The sequence below is a fragment of the Trichomycterus rosablanca genome, chromosome 10 (assembly GCF_030014385.1).
Source record: "Trichomycterus rosablanca isolate fTriRos1 chromosome 10, fTriRos1.hap1, whole genome shotgun sequence".
In the NCBI taxonomy this organism is placed as follows: domain Eukaryota; kingdom Metazoa; phylum Chordata; class Actinopteri; order Siluriformes; family Trichomycteridae; genus Trichomycterus; species Trichomycterus rosablanca.
The window spans coordinates 40,284,888-40,300,924 of NC_085997.1; the positions used below are offsets into that span (position 1 = coordinate 40,284,888).

At 42.2% G+C, this 16,037-nt stretch overlaps 1 protein-coding gene across 1 annotated transcript; it reads left to right on the forward strand.

Annotated features, from left to right (window-relative positions):
• The first annotated feature begins 1,626 nt into the window (after positions 1-1,626).
• Positions 1,627-15,496, forward strand: LOC134322138 (gastrin/cholecystokinin type B receptor). The gene is made up of 3 exons (XM_063004008.1): positions 1,627-1,779; positions 2,021-2,107; positions 14,273-15,496. Exons 1-3 carry the CDS (start codon positions 1,627-1,629, stop codon positions 15,494-15,496), a joined length of 1,464 nt encoding a protein of 487 aa, XP_062860078.1.
• Positions 15,497-16,037: the final 541 nt, after the last annotated feature.

A 16,037-nucleotide genomic window follows, 5' to 3' on the forward strand; every position in this document is an offset into this window, starting at 1 on the left:
ATGATATCTTTTAGTCAGTGATTAATCAGTATCATATTAGTTGACAACGCTGAACAGTAGCCAACCTAAGTACAGTGAATCCAGAAAGCATTTAAACTAAATCACTCTAACCCTAAAGCTATATACAACTAAATCCCCCTATAATGGTGAAAACATGTTAAAAAATCAAAAACTAAAATCTTTTGTTTACAAAAGCATTCAGACTTTTATCCAAACATTAACTTTGTGGACACCCTCTTTTACAGCAATTAATAATAATATCTAGGGCACATAGATCTGCCCAAAGAATCTTTCCTGTACATGGGGACAGTAGTTTGAGCTTTAGGCTATCAACTGAAAGGTTAACTGAATCAGTGCTTGTAACTTCCATTGTGTTCATTTGTATTCCTGGGTAAGGTAGGCTTCTGGTTGAAGTATATTCTTTGCTGTAACTTGTTTTAGACTCTATCTTTGTAACTTTGATTATTAACTTGCTTAACTGTGCTAGAATTTAACTATTTGTAAGAAACTAAGCTAGTCTGTTGCTGCATTAATCTGTGTTTTGCTGATTGGTTAAAGTGGTTCCAGGTGTCTATGGTTAGAGGCCTAGGTGTGAATTGAGGGGCAGGGCTAAGCTTAGTATAAAATTAAATCTCCGCTACAGACTAGGTTTTAATGTCTGTCTGGATTGTTTAATCTATCTAATTTCTTCTACTAATCTAAACTAAACTAACTCTGGGTAAGTACTATCAGTCTCTGACATTGTTTCATTTACCAAACTTATCTCAGCATGTGCTACTCAATCATTCCTGTGCTCATATCTCACAGACCCTGCAGACATCACAAGTCACATTACAGGAACAGCAACGCCAGCAACCTCATCTACCCCCAACTGTTGCAACAGTCTCAAACAGTGGTGGTAGGTGGGGTCTGGAATTGTCAATCAGCCGTCCAAAAAGCTGACTTCATCTCAGCTTTTGCACTTTCTCACAGCCTTGACTTCCTGGCACTAACTGAGACCTGGATCACCACCGAGAACTTAGCAACACCAGCAGCCTTATCCTCTGCCTACACCTTCTCTCATACACCGAGAGGATCTGGTAGGGGTGGTGGTACAGGTTTGCTCTTGACCAGGAAATGGCACTTTACTCCTGTGAATGTTTCTCACCTTAACATTTCATCCTTTGAATTTCATGCTATTACTGTTACTTTTCCAATTATTCTTCATATTACTCTCCAGCCATCAGTACAAACAATTCACACATCTCCTCTACACCCTTCACTTGTACTTGCACATTGGACTTAAAATCTCTTCAATCATCACCCTCCTCCACGTCTCACACAACTGAGCCTTCCAGTACACCCTCCCCCTGTCTGTTTGTTTCCAGCAGCCAGGTGAAGAGACAGCTGGAAAGACTACGTTGTAACAAAGCTCCTGGTCCAGATGGCATAAGCCCCAGCGTCCTGAGAACCTGTGCGGATCAGTTATGTGGGGTTCTGCAGCACATCTTTAATCTGAGCCTGCGTCTCATGAAGGTTCCAGTGCTGTGGAAGACATCGTGCCTTGTTCCAGTACCAAAGAAGTCTTCTCCTTCTGCCCTCAATGACTACATACCGATTGCCTTAACATCACACATTATGAAGGCAATGGAGAGACTTGTTCTGGCCCATCTCAGACCCCAGGTGACCACCTCCCTGGACCCACTGCAGTTTGCCTACCGCCATGAGGTTGGTGTTGAGGACGCCATCATCTACTTGCTACAGCGAGCACACTCGCATTTGAATCTAGCTGGCAGCTCTGTGAGGATTATATTCTTTGATTTCTCCAGTGCTTTTAACACCATCCAGCCTTTAATGCTTAAAGAGAAGCTCCAATTAATGCAAGTGGACACCTTCACAACCTCCTGGATTACTGACTACCTGACAGACAGACCACAGTTTGTGCGACTGAAAGGAGGTGTTTCTGATCAGGTGGTTAGCAGCATAGGCGCACCGCAGGGGACTGTTCTCTCACCTTTTCTCTTTACCCTGTATACCTCAGATTTCCAGTACAACTCTGAGTCCTGTCATCTACAAAAGTTCTCAGATAACTCAGCAGTGGTGGGGTGTATCAGGGGTGGAGATGAGAGTGAGTACAGGGATCTGGTTGACCGCTTTGTCTTGTGGTCAAGGAACAACCACCTTATTTTAAATGTGGCCAAGACAAAAGAGATGGTCCTAAACTTCAGGAAGACCAGGACTGCTTTGAAACTGCTCTGTATCCTGGGGGAGGATGTGGAGGTGGTGGAAAGTTACAAATACCTTGGTGTCCATCTTGATGACAGACTGGACTGGAAGTGCAACACCAAGGCTGTCTACAGAAAGGGCCAGAGCAGACTTTATTTTTTAAGGAGGCTCAGGTCCTTCAATGTATGCAGCAAGATGCTACACATTTTTTACCAGTCTGTAGTCGAAAGTGCAATTTTCTATGCAGCTATCTGCTGGGGGAGCAGCATTAGAGCCAAAGACTCCAAAAAGCTTAACAAGCTCATCAGGAAGGCTGGTTCTGTGCTGGGTTTTGCTCTGGAGCCCCTAGAGCTGGTTATTGAGCAGAGAATTTTGCACAAGCTGCTCAACGTAATGGACAATACCACACACCCGCTACACGACCTGCTGATTAAACAGCAAAGTGCCTTTAGTGGAAGGTTCCGCCAACTTCGCTGCAACAAAGAGCGCTATAGGAAGTCATTCCTGCCCACAGCGGTGGCAACCTATAATAACTCTCACTGGTGCAAGAGAAGGACGCAGAACCTATAATACCCACAAAGACAATTAAACTCACATTTTGCACAGGGTACTTTTTATTTAAAAATTTTAAATTGCACAACGTCTGTAACTGCACCTTTAGGCCCCCCCTTTTTTAATTTCTTTTGTTCTTGTCCTGTTAGATGTTTTTATATTCTTATTATTATTTTTATATTATTATATTTTATTCTCTTTATATATATATATATATATATATATACATACAGTGTATCACAAAAGTGAGTACACCCCTCACATTTCTGCAGATATTTAAGTATATCTTTTCATGGGACAACACTGACAAAATGACACTTTGACACAATGAAAAGTAGTCTGTGTGCAGCTTATATAACAGTGTATATTTATTCTTCCCTCAAAATAACTCAATATACAGCCATTAATGTCTAAACCACCGGCAACAAAAGTGAGTACACCCCTAAGAGACTACACCCCTAAATGTCCAAATTGAGCACTGCCTGTCATTTTCCCTCCAAAATGTCATGTGATTTGTTAGTGTTACTAGGTCTCAGGTGTGCATAGGGAGCAGGTGTGTTCAATTTAGTAGTACAGCTCTCACACTCTCTCATACTGGTCACTGAAAGTTCCAACATGGCACCTCATGGCAAAGAACTCTCTGAGGATCTTAAAAGACGAATTGTTGCGCTACATGAAGATGGCCAAGGCTACAAGAAGATTGGCAACACCCTGAAACTGAGCTGCAGCACAGTGGCCAAGATCATCCAGCGTTTTAAAAGAGCAGGGTCCACTCAGAACAGACCTCGCGTTGGTCGTCCAAAGAAGCTGAGTGCACGTGCTCAGCATCACATCCAACTGCTGTCTTTGAAAGATAGGCGCAGGAGTGCTGTCAGCATTGCTGCAGAGATTGAAAAGGTGGGGGGTCAGCCTGTCAGTGCTCAGACCATACGCCGCACACTACATCAAATTGGTCTGCATGGCTGTCACCCCAGAAGGAAGCCTCTCCTGAAGTCTCTACACAAGAAAGCCCGCAAACAGTTTGCTGAAGACATGTCAACAAAGGACATGGATTACTGGAACCATGTCCTATGGTCTGATGAGACCAAGATTAATTTGTTTGGTTCAGATGGTCTCAAGCATGTGTGGCGGCAATCAGGTGAGGAGTACAAAGATAAGTGTGTCATGCCTACAGTCAAGCATGGTGGTGGGAATGCCATGGTCTGGGGCTGCATGAGTGCAGCAGGTGTTGGGGAGTTACATTTCATTGAGGGACACATAAACTCCAATATGTACTGTGAAATACTGAAGCAGAGCATGATCCCCTCCCTCCGGAAACTGGGTCGCAGGGCAGTGTTCCAGCATGATAATGACCCCAAACACACCTCTAAGACGACCACTGCTTTATTGAAGAGGCTGAGGGTAAAGGTGATGGACTGGCCAAGCATGTCTCCAGACCTAAACCCAATAGAACATCTTTGGGGCATCCTCAAGCGGAAGGTGGAGGAGCGCAAAGTCTCGAATATCCGCCAGCTCCGTGATGTCGTCATGGAGGAGTGGAAAAGCATTCCAGTGGCAACCTGTGAAGCTCTGGTAAACTCCATGCCCAGGAGAGTTAAGGCAGTTCTGGGAAATAATGGTGGCCACACAAAATATTGACACTTCAGGAACTTTCACTAAGGGGTGTACTCACTTTTGTTGCCGGTGGTTTAGACATTAATGGCTGTATATTGAGTTATTTTGAGGGAAGAATAAATTTACACTGTTATATAAGCTGCACACAGACTACTTTTCATTGTGTTAAAGTGTCATTTTGTCAGTGTTGTCCCATGAAAAGATATACTTAAATATCTGCAGAAATGTGAGGGGTGTACTCACTTTTGTGATACACTGTATATATTTTTTTTATTTTTATTTTTTTTATTTATTTATTATTTTATTTTTTTTATATCTTACTTGTATTTACATTTGTCCTAATTTTTTTGATTCTTTATTTACCTCATTGTAATATCACTGTGTGATGTTCTTTGTCATAATTGTTATTGTTGCTGTGACACCACAATTTCCCTTCGGGGATTAATAAAGTACTCAATCAATCAATCAATCAATATCATTGTCATCTACAGACCACCTGGTTCATTGGGAGACTTTATAGAAGAGCTGGATGTTTTACTGAGTTTCTTCCCTTCAGATGGAACTCCTCTGACTCTTCTTGGTGACTTTAATCTCCCTACACTTCAGTCCTCCTGTCTTCTTCCTCTTCTTTCATCTTTTGACCTCCTCTTTAATCACAGCCCTCCGACACACAAAGGAGGCAATCTTCTGGACCTGGTCTTCAGCCGTCCAGCTTCTGCTCTGGACCTCACAGTCACCCCACTTCACCTCTCCGACCATCACTTTGTGTCCTTCTCTCTCTATCTCCAAACTCTTTCTACCTCCAACCACACTTACACCCTTAAAACACGCCCCAATCTTCACTCTTTATCTTCCTCCCTGCTGATCTCCAACATCTTAACTTCACTACCTAACCCTGACATGCTTGCTACCCTTCCACTCAACTCCGCAACTAATACTCTACTCTCTTCTCTTTCAACATCCCTTGATCAACTCTGTCCTCTTACCCTCAAACGAGGAAAACCTTCTCACTCTGCTCCTTGGCTTTCAGATGCACTGCGCAGCAACAGAAGAGAATTAAGGGCAGCTGAGGGAAAGTGGAGGAAATCTAAGCTCAGTGGTGATCTCCACTCCTACCACGATCTGCTGTCCAGGTTCTCATCTGATGTGACTGCTGCAAAAACATCTTTTTACAAAACCAAGCTTGAACAATCTTCTGCTGACCCACGTAAGCTTCATGCTATCTTTTCCTCTCTTCTGAACCCTCCTCCTCCTCCCCCTTCTGCCTCTCTCACTGCTACTGACTTTGCAACATTCTTTCAGGACAAGATTGACTAAATCAATCAATCCTTCTCTCCGACTGACCCACTTTCAACTGACCCTCAACCCACCAACACACTCACCAGCTTCACCCCACTCACCATGAATGAGGTTACACAGCTCCTCTCATCCAGCAATCCCACTACATGCACACTCGACCCTATAGCATCCACCATCCTTAAAGACCTCTCGCAGGACCTAATCCCCTTCATCACACCCATCATCAACAACTCCCTGACATCAGGTGTTGTCCCTACTGCTTTTAAGAAGGCTCAGGTCATTTCCCTTCTTAAGAAACCTACACTAGACACTACAGACATTAACAACTACAGACCTGTCTCACTCCTCTCTTTTCTATCAAAGATTCTTGAGTGTTCTGTCTATAACCACCTATCTGCCTTTCTTACTCAGAATGACCTCCACGATCTGTACCAGTCTGGCTTCAAGGCAGCGCATTCTACAGAAACAGCACTTGTAGCTGCTACTGAGAAGCTAAACTGCCAAAGCAGCCAAACTGTCATCGGTCCTCATTCTTCTTGACCTCTCTGCAGCCTTCGACACAGTGAATCACGGGATTCTCTTGTCCACTCTCTCCAACCTTGGAGTAACAGGTTCAGCATGGCAATGGATGGCCTCCTACCTCGAAGGGCGCTCCTACCAAGTGTCATGGAGGGGATCCATATCTCCCCCATGCACTCTCTCAACCGGTGTTCCTCAGGGCTCTGTACTTGGCCCACTTCTTTTCTCTATCTACACCCGCTCTCTGGGTAAGGTCATAGCCTCCCATGGCTTCTCCTACCACTCCTATGCAGATGACACTCAGCTAGTTCTGTAATTTCCTCCTTCAGACACGCAAGTCTCAGCTCGCATCTCAGCATGTCTGCGAGATATCTCACAATGGATGTCAGCTCATCATCTGAAACTTAATCCCAGCAAGACAGAGATGTTGCTCATTCCTGGAGATCAGTCTCCAACCCAGGACCTAGTCATTTCTCTTGATGACTCCCAGATCAGACCATCTGATAAGGTACGAAGCCTTGGTGTTGTCCTGGATAACCAGCTGACTTTCTCTCCTTATATAGCCCACATGACAAGATCGTGCTGGTTCCTCCTGTACAACATCAGGAAGATTCGGCCATTTCTCTTCAGGGAAGCTACCCAGATTCTGGTCCAATCACTCGTAATCTCACGGCTGGACGACTGCAACTCCCTTCTGGCAGGAGCTCCCATGTCCTCTATTAAACCCTTGCAGCTCATTCAAAATGCAGCTGCCCGTCTGGTTTTTAACCAGCCCAAACACTGCCACATCACCCCACTGCTGCCTTATCATCAATCCACGGCTGCCACATCATCACCCCACTGCTGCCACATCACCCCACTGCTGCCACATCATCCCACTGCTGCGTTCTCTTCACTGGCTTCCTGTAGCTGCACACATTCAGTTTAAAACACTGATGCTCGCCTACAAAGCCAAAAATGGACCAGCCCCAAGCTACCTTCGCGGTCTAATCAAACCCCGCTCTGTACCACGCAACCTCCGAGCCTCTAGTCTCGCTCGACTTGATCCTCCACCCAGGACTAGAGGAAGACAAGCATCAAGGCTCTTCTCTGTACTAGCACCCAAGTGGTGGAATGAACTTCCTCTGTCTGTCCGTCTCTTGCTGTCTTTAAAAAACGATTAAAAACCTTCATCACCTTTTTACTAAACACTTAAGCTGACTTGTACTTACTTACTAACATTTTTTTTCCATTTCCAAAAAAAAAAAACAAAGAAAAAACTTTGGTTCTAACAGGTTTCAGCAGATTCGTGTCTTCGACTGTTGTTTACTTAAACTTGAGAAATGAAATGTTTACTATGGAAGCACTTCTGTAAGTCGCTCTGGATAAGAGCGTCTGCTAAATGCAGAAAATGTAAATGTAAATGTTAAGAATTCGAATCCCAGCCCTGTCATGCCGACACTGTTGGGCCCTTGAGCAAGGCCCTTAACCCTCTCTGCTCCAGGGGCACCATACAATAGCTGACCCTGCTCTCTGACCCCAGCTTTCAAACGAGCTGAGCTATGTGAAGAAAGAATTTCGTTGTACTGAACGTCTGTATATGTATATATGACAAATAAAGGCATTCTATTCTGTTCTTCTCTATTCTATTTCACAAACTCCAAATGAACTGTTGGCATAATACGGCAAAAATGTTCATCGTTCCAACAAGTTCTCCCATCTCTGCACTGGTTTTTCAGAGCTTTTTTAGGCTGGCCATTGGGATATTTCTTACTTCCCTGACCAAGACTCTTCCTGCTGTTTGGATGCCCAATTTGTTCATCTAGGAATGTTTGAGGTTGTTCTGAGCTTCTTCTATTTTAAATTGTGTCTACTGTGGTCCTAGGAACACTCAAAGACTGAATATTGTTTTAAAAAACTTGATCTAATCTGTTCCTTCCCAGAATTTGATTATGCAGATCCACAGACAGTTTCTTGGACTCAGGGTTTAGTTTTTGTCCTAAAAACAAATGTGTCTTTTTCTAAATGACATAAAAATTTAAATTGCAACTGGTGAACTTTAACTGAGTTCTCTACATATCTGAAAGATAATTAAAGCACACAGGATGTCCTGTGATGGACTGGCGCCTTGTCTAGGGCTTTTCGCCTGGTGAATTGTACCCACAGCGACCCTGAATAGGATGAAGAGATGGTAGAATAAATAAATGAATTTGTACAGACATGAAGGGATGAATATATCACCTCTAAACAACATACTACGCACCACCGTAATTCCATTTAACTTTCAAAATGTCCATAGAAATAAATTTATCAAAAAATAGTGTATAATATATAAATTATATGGGTAACAGTAGGTACATCTTTGTGCTAAGCCTCCAGTGAGATTTTGCAATAAACAAAATGCTTATCATGTTTCGTGACTTCATTAGTCACAAGAGATTTTGAACGTGTTGTGAAATGAATGAATAAATAAAGTTAAAATCAGTGTATAAGATCAGTGTATAGGATCAGTTTTAATAGACGTTCATTAGAGAAATAACTGACCATCCTATTTTGCATCTTAAAAGTCCTTAAACAATAGGGTTAAGGTTAGGGTGAATATAGGTTACATCCTCTCTCTCTATATAATTTAAATGTTAATCATGTTGTTGGCGAGTCCTAAAGGGAATAAATTATACGATCTCTTCCTGCTGCCGCCTCTGATACTCCTCACCGAGATTAGTGACTCACAGTCAACAAGAAGAAAATGAAGTGTCATCTCACCAATTCATCCCGGGTCCCACGTGATTCACACAGATCAGCTCATCTATTCTGCATCTATCTTTGTCTAAACACTCAGACTAAAGAAGAAAACAGTCGTTGGGCATCTAACCAAATTTTATGTTTTTATATTTTAATGTTGGAGCTGAAGCTTCTGTAGGAGCAGTTACTAACTAGTGAATTAAGCTCATGAGGTACATCACAGCTTATTAAAACTGTCAGACTGTGTTTAAGGGATCCTTAATCAGCCTTTGGAATTTTACTGTATCTAATAACCCACATTCCAACTATCATGATAATACAAATCAATCTTCTGCCAGTAAGAACTCGTGTGGTTTTGCTTATTTTTGCATCAGACATTGTGTTACCTTCTTGTTGAGTGTTTTATTTATCCATAATTTGATCTATGAGGCTTTTATTTTTGTTTCAAAACAATCCTTTTCAAGTATTCAGAGGTACTTATTTGGCATCTCTGGAACTATGTTAGATGTTTTAAAATCTCACAAATTATCAGAAGAGACATGTCAGAGATCTTTTATAGCTGATATACACTCCTGTCTGACAGAACTGACCTGTGAGGCTCTGTGGGTAATTGGAAATTTTTTCACTTCAGGCTGTGATGCTGCTGATATATTTTTCATCACCTGTTCTGTACAGCACACGTACTAAAGGGTGAGAAAACAAATATTTGGTTAAATATAAAGACTGATTATATCTATGATGTTTATAGTATAACATTAATTACATGGACTTCACAGTGTAACCCTCCATTCATTGCTGCCATAGCAACAATACGCAGAGGTAACAGACATGTCATTACTGTTACGCTTATTTTTATTGCAGTTTCTCACCCCTGAATATGAGAAACTTTTAACACTAATAATAAAAGGGTGCATAAGAGTGAAATTCTCCCTCTGTTGGTTTTCCACATGCACAGCCAATTGCATCTCTTGTTGCATATAAGTAATTCCTGCAGTGGGTGGCACGGTGACTCGGTGGGTAGCACTGTCGCCTCACAGCAAGAAGGTCCTGGGTTCGATTTCCAGGTGGGGCGGTCCGGGTCCTTCCTGTGTGGAGTTTGCATGTTCTCCCCGTGTCTGTGTGGGTTTCCTCCAGGAGCTCCGGTTTCCTCCCAGTACAAAGACGTGTAAGTGAGGTGAACTGATGAATCTTGTGTAAGCAGTAACTACCGTTCCTGTCATGAAGGAACCAAAGTGTGTTAAACATCACGTTAAAGTGATGCATCAGGACTGATGGGTAACACAAAGTAATGCTTAGCCACATGAATCTAAGCATGCATCAGTACCACAGGTAGAAGAGCCAGTCATTTTAACCTTTTCTTTTTGCTTTGTATTTTTTCCCCTTTTCCTCCCACTCTAGTTGTATCCAGTTCCTCAATTTTAACTTTCTCAGCAAAAATAAAGCAGTTAGTTGAAGTGAACGACTAAATCGGTTTAGCAGTGATATAAAAAGTATTTGTGTTTAGAATGATCATACACTGGCTGCACATGAAACATCTGAGGCTAATGTTAACACAGACAACAATGTTTTGACATTAATGTTTGTAAAGAAACAGCTAAAAGACAGTTCAAATCAATTATTAAACACACCTGCTGCATGGGTTTAAAGCAGGATGGACGTACATCTATAGTGGCCAAGACAATTATTAATCTGCCAAAATCTACATGAAAGTAAAACCTGGTATATTTCTGTATCTTAACACAGAGCTGAGCAGAGAATTTTTATCCTGAAGGGTTTATCACTATCTTCTCAGCCACTCAGAGTTTGTTGACTGTTCCTAGGGCTCGTTTGAAGCTAAAAGGTGATCGTGCATTTGCAGTTTATGCTCCGAGGCTATGGAACACTCTACCTCCTAATATTCGACAAGCACCTTCGGCCGCTGTTTTTAAATCACTCCTAAAAACATACCTTTATAAGCTGGCATTTGAACAGTGAGGAGCTGTGTTAATTTTAATTGTTTAGTCTATTTGTATTTGTTTTATTTTGTCTCTTACTCTGTATTTTTATTTGGTTCTTACTTTTTTAATACAGTGTATCACAAAAGTGAGTACACCCCTCACATTTCTGCAGATATTTAAGTATATCTTTTCATGGGACAACACTGACAAAATGACACTTTGACACAATGAAAAGTAGTCTGTGTGCAGCTTATATAACAGTGTAAATTTATTCCTCCCTCAAAATAACTCAATATACAGCCATTAATGTCTAAACCACCGGCAACAAAAGTGAGTACACCCCTTAGTGAAAGTTCCTGAAGTGTCAATATTTTGTGTGGCCACCATTATTTCCCAGAACTGCCTTAACTCTCCTGGGCATGGAGTGTACCAGAGCTTCACAGGTTGCCACTGGAATGCTTTTCCACTCCTCCATGACGACATCACGGAGCTGGCGGATATTCGAGACTTTGCGCTCCTCCACCTTCCGCTTGAGGATGCCCCAAAGATGTTCTATTGGGTTTAGGTCTGGAGACATGCTTGGCCAGTCCATCACCTTTACCCTCAGCCTCTTCAATAAAGCAGTGGTCGTCTTAGAGGTGTGTTTGGGGTCATTATCATGCTGGAACACTGCCCTGCGACCCAGTTTCCGGAGGGTGGGGATCATGCTCTGCTTCAGTATTTCACAATACATATTGGAGTTCATGTGTCCCTCAATGAAATGTAACTCCCCAACACCTGCTGCACTCATGCAGCCCCAGACCATGGCATTCCCACCACCATGCTTGACTGTAGGCATGACACACTTATCTTTGTACTCCTCACCTGATTGCTGCCACACATGCTTGAGACCATCTGAACCAAACAAATTAATCTTGGTCTCATCAGACCATAGGACATGGTTCCAGTAATCCATGTCCTTTGTTGACATGTCTTCAGCAAACTGTTTGAGGGCTTTCTTGTGTAGAGACTTCAGAAGAAGCTTCCTTCTGGGGTGACAGCCATGCAGACCAATTTGATGTAGTGTGCGGCGTATGGTCTGAGCACTGACAGGCTGACCCCCCACCTTTTCAATCTCTGCAGCAATGCTGACAGCACTCCTGCGCCTATCTTTCAAAGACAGCAGTTGGATGTGACGCTGAGCACGTGCACTCAGCTTTTTTGGACGACCAACGCGAGGTCTGTTCTGAGTGGACCCTGCTCTTTTAAAACGCTGGATGATCTTGGCCACTGTGCTGCAGCTCAGTTTCAGGGTGTTGGCAATCTTCTTGTAGCCTTGGCCATCTTCATGTAGCGCAACAATTCGTCTTTTAAGATCCTCAGAGAGTTCTTTGCCATGAGGTGCCATGTTGGAACTTTCAGTGACCAGTATGAGAGAGTGTGAGAGCTGTACTACTAATTTGAACATACCTGCTCCCTATGCACACCTGAGACCTAGTAACACTAACAAATCACATGACATTTTGGAGGGAAAATGACAAGCAGTGCTCAATTTGGACATTTAGGGGTGTAGTCTCTTAGGGGTGTACTCACTTTTGTTGCCGGTGGTTTAGACATTAATGGCTGTATATTGAGTTATTTTGAGGGAAGAATAAATTTACACTGTTATATAAGCTGCACACAGACTACTTTTCATTGTGTCAAAGTGTCATTTTGTCAGTGTTGTCCCATGAAAAGATATACTTAAATATCTGCAGAAATGTGAGGGGTGTACTCACTTTTGTGATACACTGTATATTGTTGTGTTATGTATGCTTATTCGATGTACAGCACTTTGGTCAACGTAAGTTGTTTTAAGAGTGCTTTATAAATAAAATTTACTTACTTACTTACTTACTTACTGTATGAGGAACTGTTTGACTTGGTGTAATCTGCTTGCTATTGTTTTATGTGAGACTCTGCAGAACCTGGAAAGTTGGAACAAACATGAGATAATGGGCTAAAAAGGGTAAAAACATACTAATCTTGTGCTTATTCATTTGTAACCAAACACTCCAGTGTAGCTGCAGGAAGATCTGCAGTGTGAAAAATATCTAAAAATAAGTCTGGCTATCCTGCGACCAAAACAAGATTTACTGGATGATACTGGTGGTCTTTTCATCATTTTCTAAACACTAAAATCCTTATTATCATTGTGCTTAAATCAGTATTTTAAGTTGCTATGAGAAATAATTCAGTTTTTTAGTGTTTGTTCAATAACCTGATCTAATTTCTCTTAACAAAATGACCTTAAATTATGAAAATAAACTTTCTTGATGGTCACCTGATATAATAGAAGTTTATGTAAGTGGTTGTCTGTAAATGTTTATTTATTTATTTATTTATTTATTTTTACTAACTGCTTCATCCTGGTATGGGTCAAGGTGCCATCAGAAACAGCCTGGACAGGGCATAATTAATAACAAAATATTACTGCTACTACTAATAATTCTAATAATATGCTTCACCATCTTTCATATATATTAACACAAAAGAGAATCATTAGCATGGTGGCGCTTAATAAAGTGTCTGTCAGAGAATGGTGCCTTGATCTTGGTGTTTTTGTGTCTTGTGTAAAGTGTCCACCACGATCCATACCAGGATGAAGAGGGCAGCAGAAAAATCATCGCATTAAATAATGTGTGTGTGTGTAATAGTGTGTGTGTGTGTGTGTGTTATGGTGTGTGTGTAATAGTGTGTGTGTGTGTGTTATGGTGTGTGTGTAATAGTGTGTGTGTGTGTGTGTGTGTGTGATAGTGTGTGTGTGTGTGTAATAGTGTGTGTTATGGTGTGTGTGTAATAGTGTGTGTGTGTGTGTTATGGTGTGTGTGTAATAGTGTGTGTGTGTGTGTGATAGTGTGAGTGTGTGTTATGGTGTGTGTTATGGTGTGTGTGTAATAGTGTGTGTGTGATAGTGTGTGTGTGTGTTATGGTGTGTGTGTGTTATGGTGTGTGTGTAATAGTGTGTGTGTGTGTGTTATGGTGTGTGTGTAATAGTGTGTGTGTGTGATAGTGTGTGTGTGTGTTATGGTGTGTGTGTGTGATAGTGTGTGTGTGTGTGTTCGTGTATTTTGCGCGTGTCTGTCGGGAGCGCGCACTATGCGCGGGTTTGTCGGTGCGCGCACTCGCTTCCTCTCCTGTTAAGACGCGCTGAACTTTTCTCCTGTTCTTCACCATCGTGATTGATCAGGATTATTTTATCTTCAGCTCTGGGATGATTCTGTTTACACTGATGCTGTAATTTAAACACATTTTGGACTGTTATGAATAAGGATGCGCACTGAGATTTGACCATCACTCCACTGATGCGACCAGAGCTCCGAATTACTGAGGTAGACAAAATGAATTTTTCAAGCATTTATGCCAAATTTGGACACCTTTTATCCAAAAACTTTTCTTTCCTGAAGCATGACTTTAATGGGAGTTTTATCCAAGATCCAGTGCCTTTTGCTGCAGACTTTCTTTTTGCAGGACATGAACCTTGCACTATCGTCCTAATAGTCATGTACTTGGTATCCTTTGTAACAGGTTTTGTGGGCAACATCATGGCACTGTTGGTCCTCACTCGAGGAAGGAACAGACTAACTGGTGTCTCGACAACCAGAAAGCTGCTTATAAACCTGGCTGGGTGTGACATGATGGTGGTGTGTGTGTGCATGCCCGTAAACCTGGGTCACCAGGTCTACAGTGTCTGGGTGTTCGGGGACCTGTTGTGTCGTGCCGTGCCGTTTATTCAGGCCGTGTCCGTGTCCGCGAGTGTCTTGAGCCTGGCTGTTATAAGCTTGAACAGATACTACAGCGTTCACAACCCACTACGGGTTCGGTCTGTCTTTACAGGGAGGAAAATAGGAGCTATGATCGTGGCTGTGTGGATAGTTTCATCTGGTCTGTGCTTGCCATTGGTCTTCATGAATGAAACCAAGTCTATTTCACTTACACTGGATGGATCACACTCAATTACAGTTTGTGTTGAGGCCTGGTCTAAAGCACGGCTGCGGCAGGGCTATAATTTTTTACTTTTCTGTGCTTTGTATGGCTTCCCTGTCCTTTTTAATCTCATCATATGTTTTCTGACCTGCCTTAAACTTTGGAGTGCCAATGACCAGTTCACAGAAGCTGGAACATGGGCCTCAACCCGGTCAGTTACACGAATGAAGACACGTAAAAAAATTGCAAAAATGGTGCTTGTCTTAGTGGTCCTTTTTACACTCTCCTGGCTGCCACTGTATGTGGTGGATATCTGGATTGACTTCAACATGCCAGGCTCACTGGATAAAGAAGTTCTGGCTCACGTCGAGCATGGATGGGTGTTGCAGAGTCGCCCTTTTGCTCAGTGGCTTGGCCTCACCAACTCTGCTCTAAACCCACTGTGCTACTGCTTTGTTGGTGACCTGTACAGGTCAGCCAAAAGGTTTAGGCAGAGCTACCGAGAGAAGATGGCCTCTGTTTTCAACACGTCTCAAAAAGCATCTTCCTCAGACTATTCTTCTGTCAAACTTCATTCCTGCACATCATCTACAAAGTCCTGCAGAAACAATGAAAGCTGGAGGAGTTCGAATGTTTTCAGAGACAGATTAAACAAAAGCAAAAGCATGTCTGCTCTCACTGTGTGTGAGACTGTGTTTGGTTGAAGGTCCTGCTAAATCTTTACATTTACATCAGTGTTTGTGAACTCCTTGGAATGACCATGATTACTGCATTTATTCTTAATAAAACACAACTTTCTACCAGGTGATCATAATAAGACAACACATTATAAAATAAAATACTGTAAAAGAATCCTTAATAACTGGTAGGTCCTTTTGCAGAGAGAAACATTTGCTGTTGTTGCTGATCAGACTTTTACAAGGATGAGGAGAAAAGTGAGACCATTCTTAGACCTTTGCCTTTAACAGCCTGTTCAGGTCACACCACAGCATCACCCTAGCATGATAAGCTTCAGGTGAGAGACTGCTATTCTGACATTATTTTAAAGAAATTCTTAATAAATTGTTGATTAAATTGTTTCATCCTTAATTGTAAACTGTCCGGGCTCTAAGAGCAAAACAACCCCAAACCATTATGCTCATTTCACCATGCTTCACAGTTGCAGTGACATCATAACACAGAGGACCATCATGAGTGGCTTCACACATAGAAGCTTCACATGTCTAAGAAGGCATGTGCTAGTTA

Bases quoted from the DNA above. Each gene is read 5' to 3' on its own strand.
- LOC134322138 (XM_063004008.1), top strand. From the start codon at position 1,627: ATGGAGAGACTTGTTCTGGCCCATCTCAGACCCCAGGTGACCACCTCC. The intron at 1,780-2,020 runs GTGAGGATTATA...TGTATACCTCAG, and splicing joins TGAATCTAGCTGGCAGCTCT to ATTTCCAGTACAACTCTGAG. The intron at 2,108-14,272 runs GTGAGTACAGGG...TCTTTCCTGAAG, and splicing joins TATCAGGGGTGGAGATGAGA to CATGACTTTAATGGGAGTTT.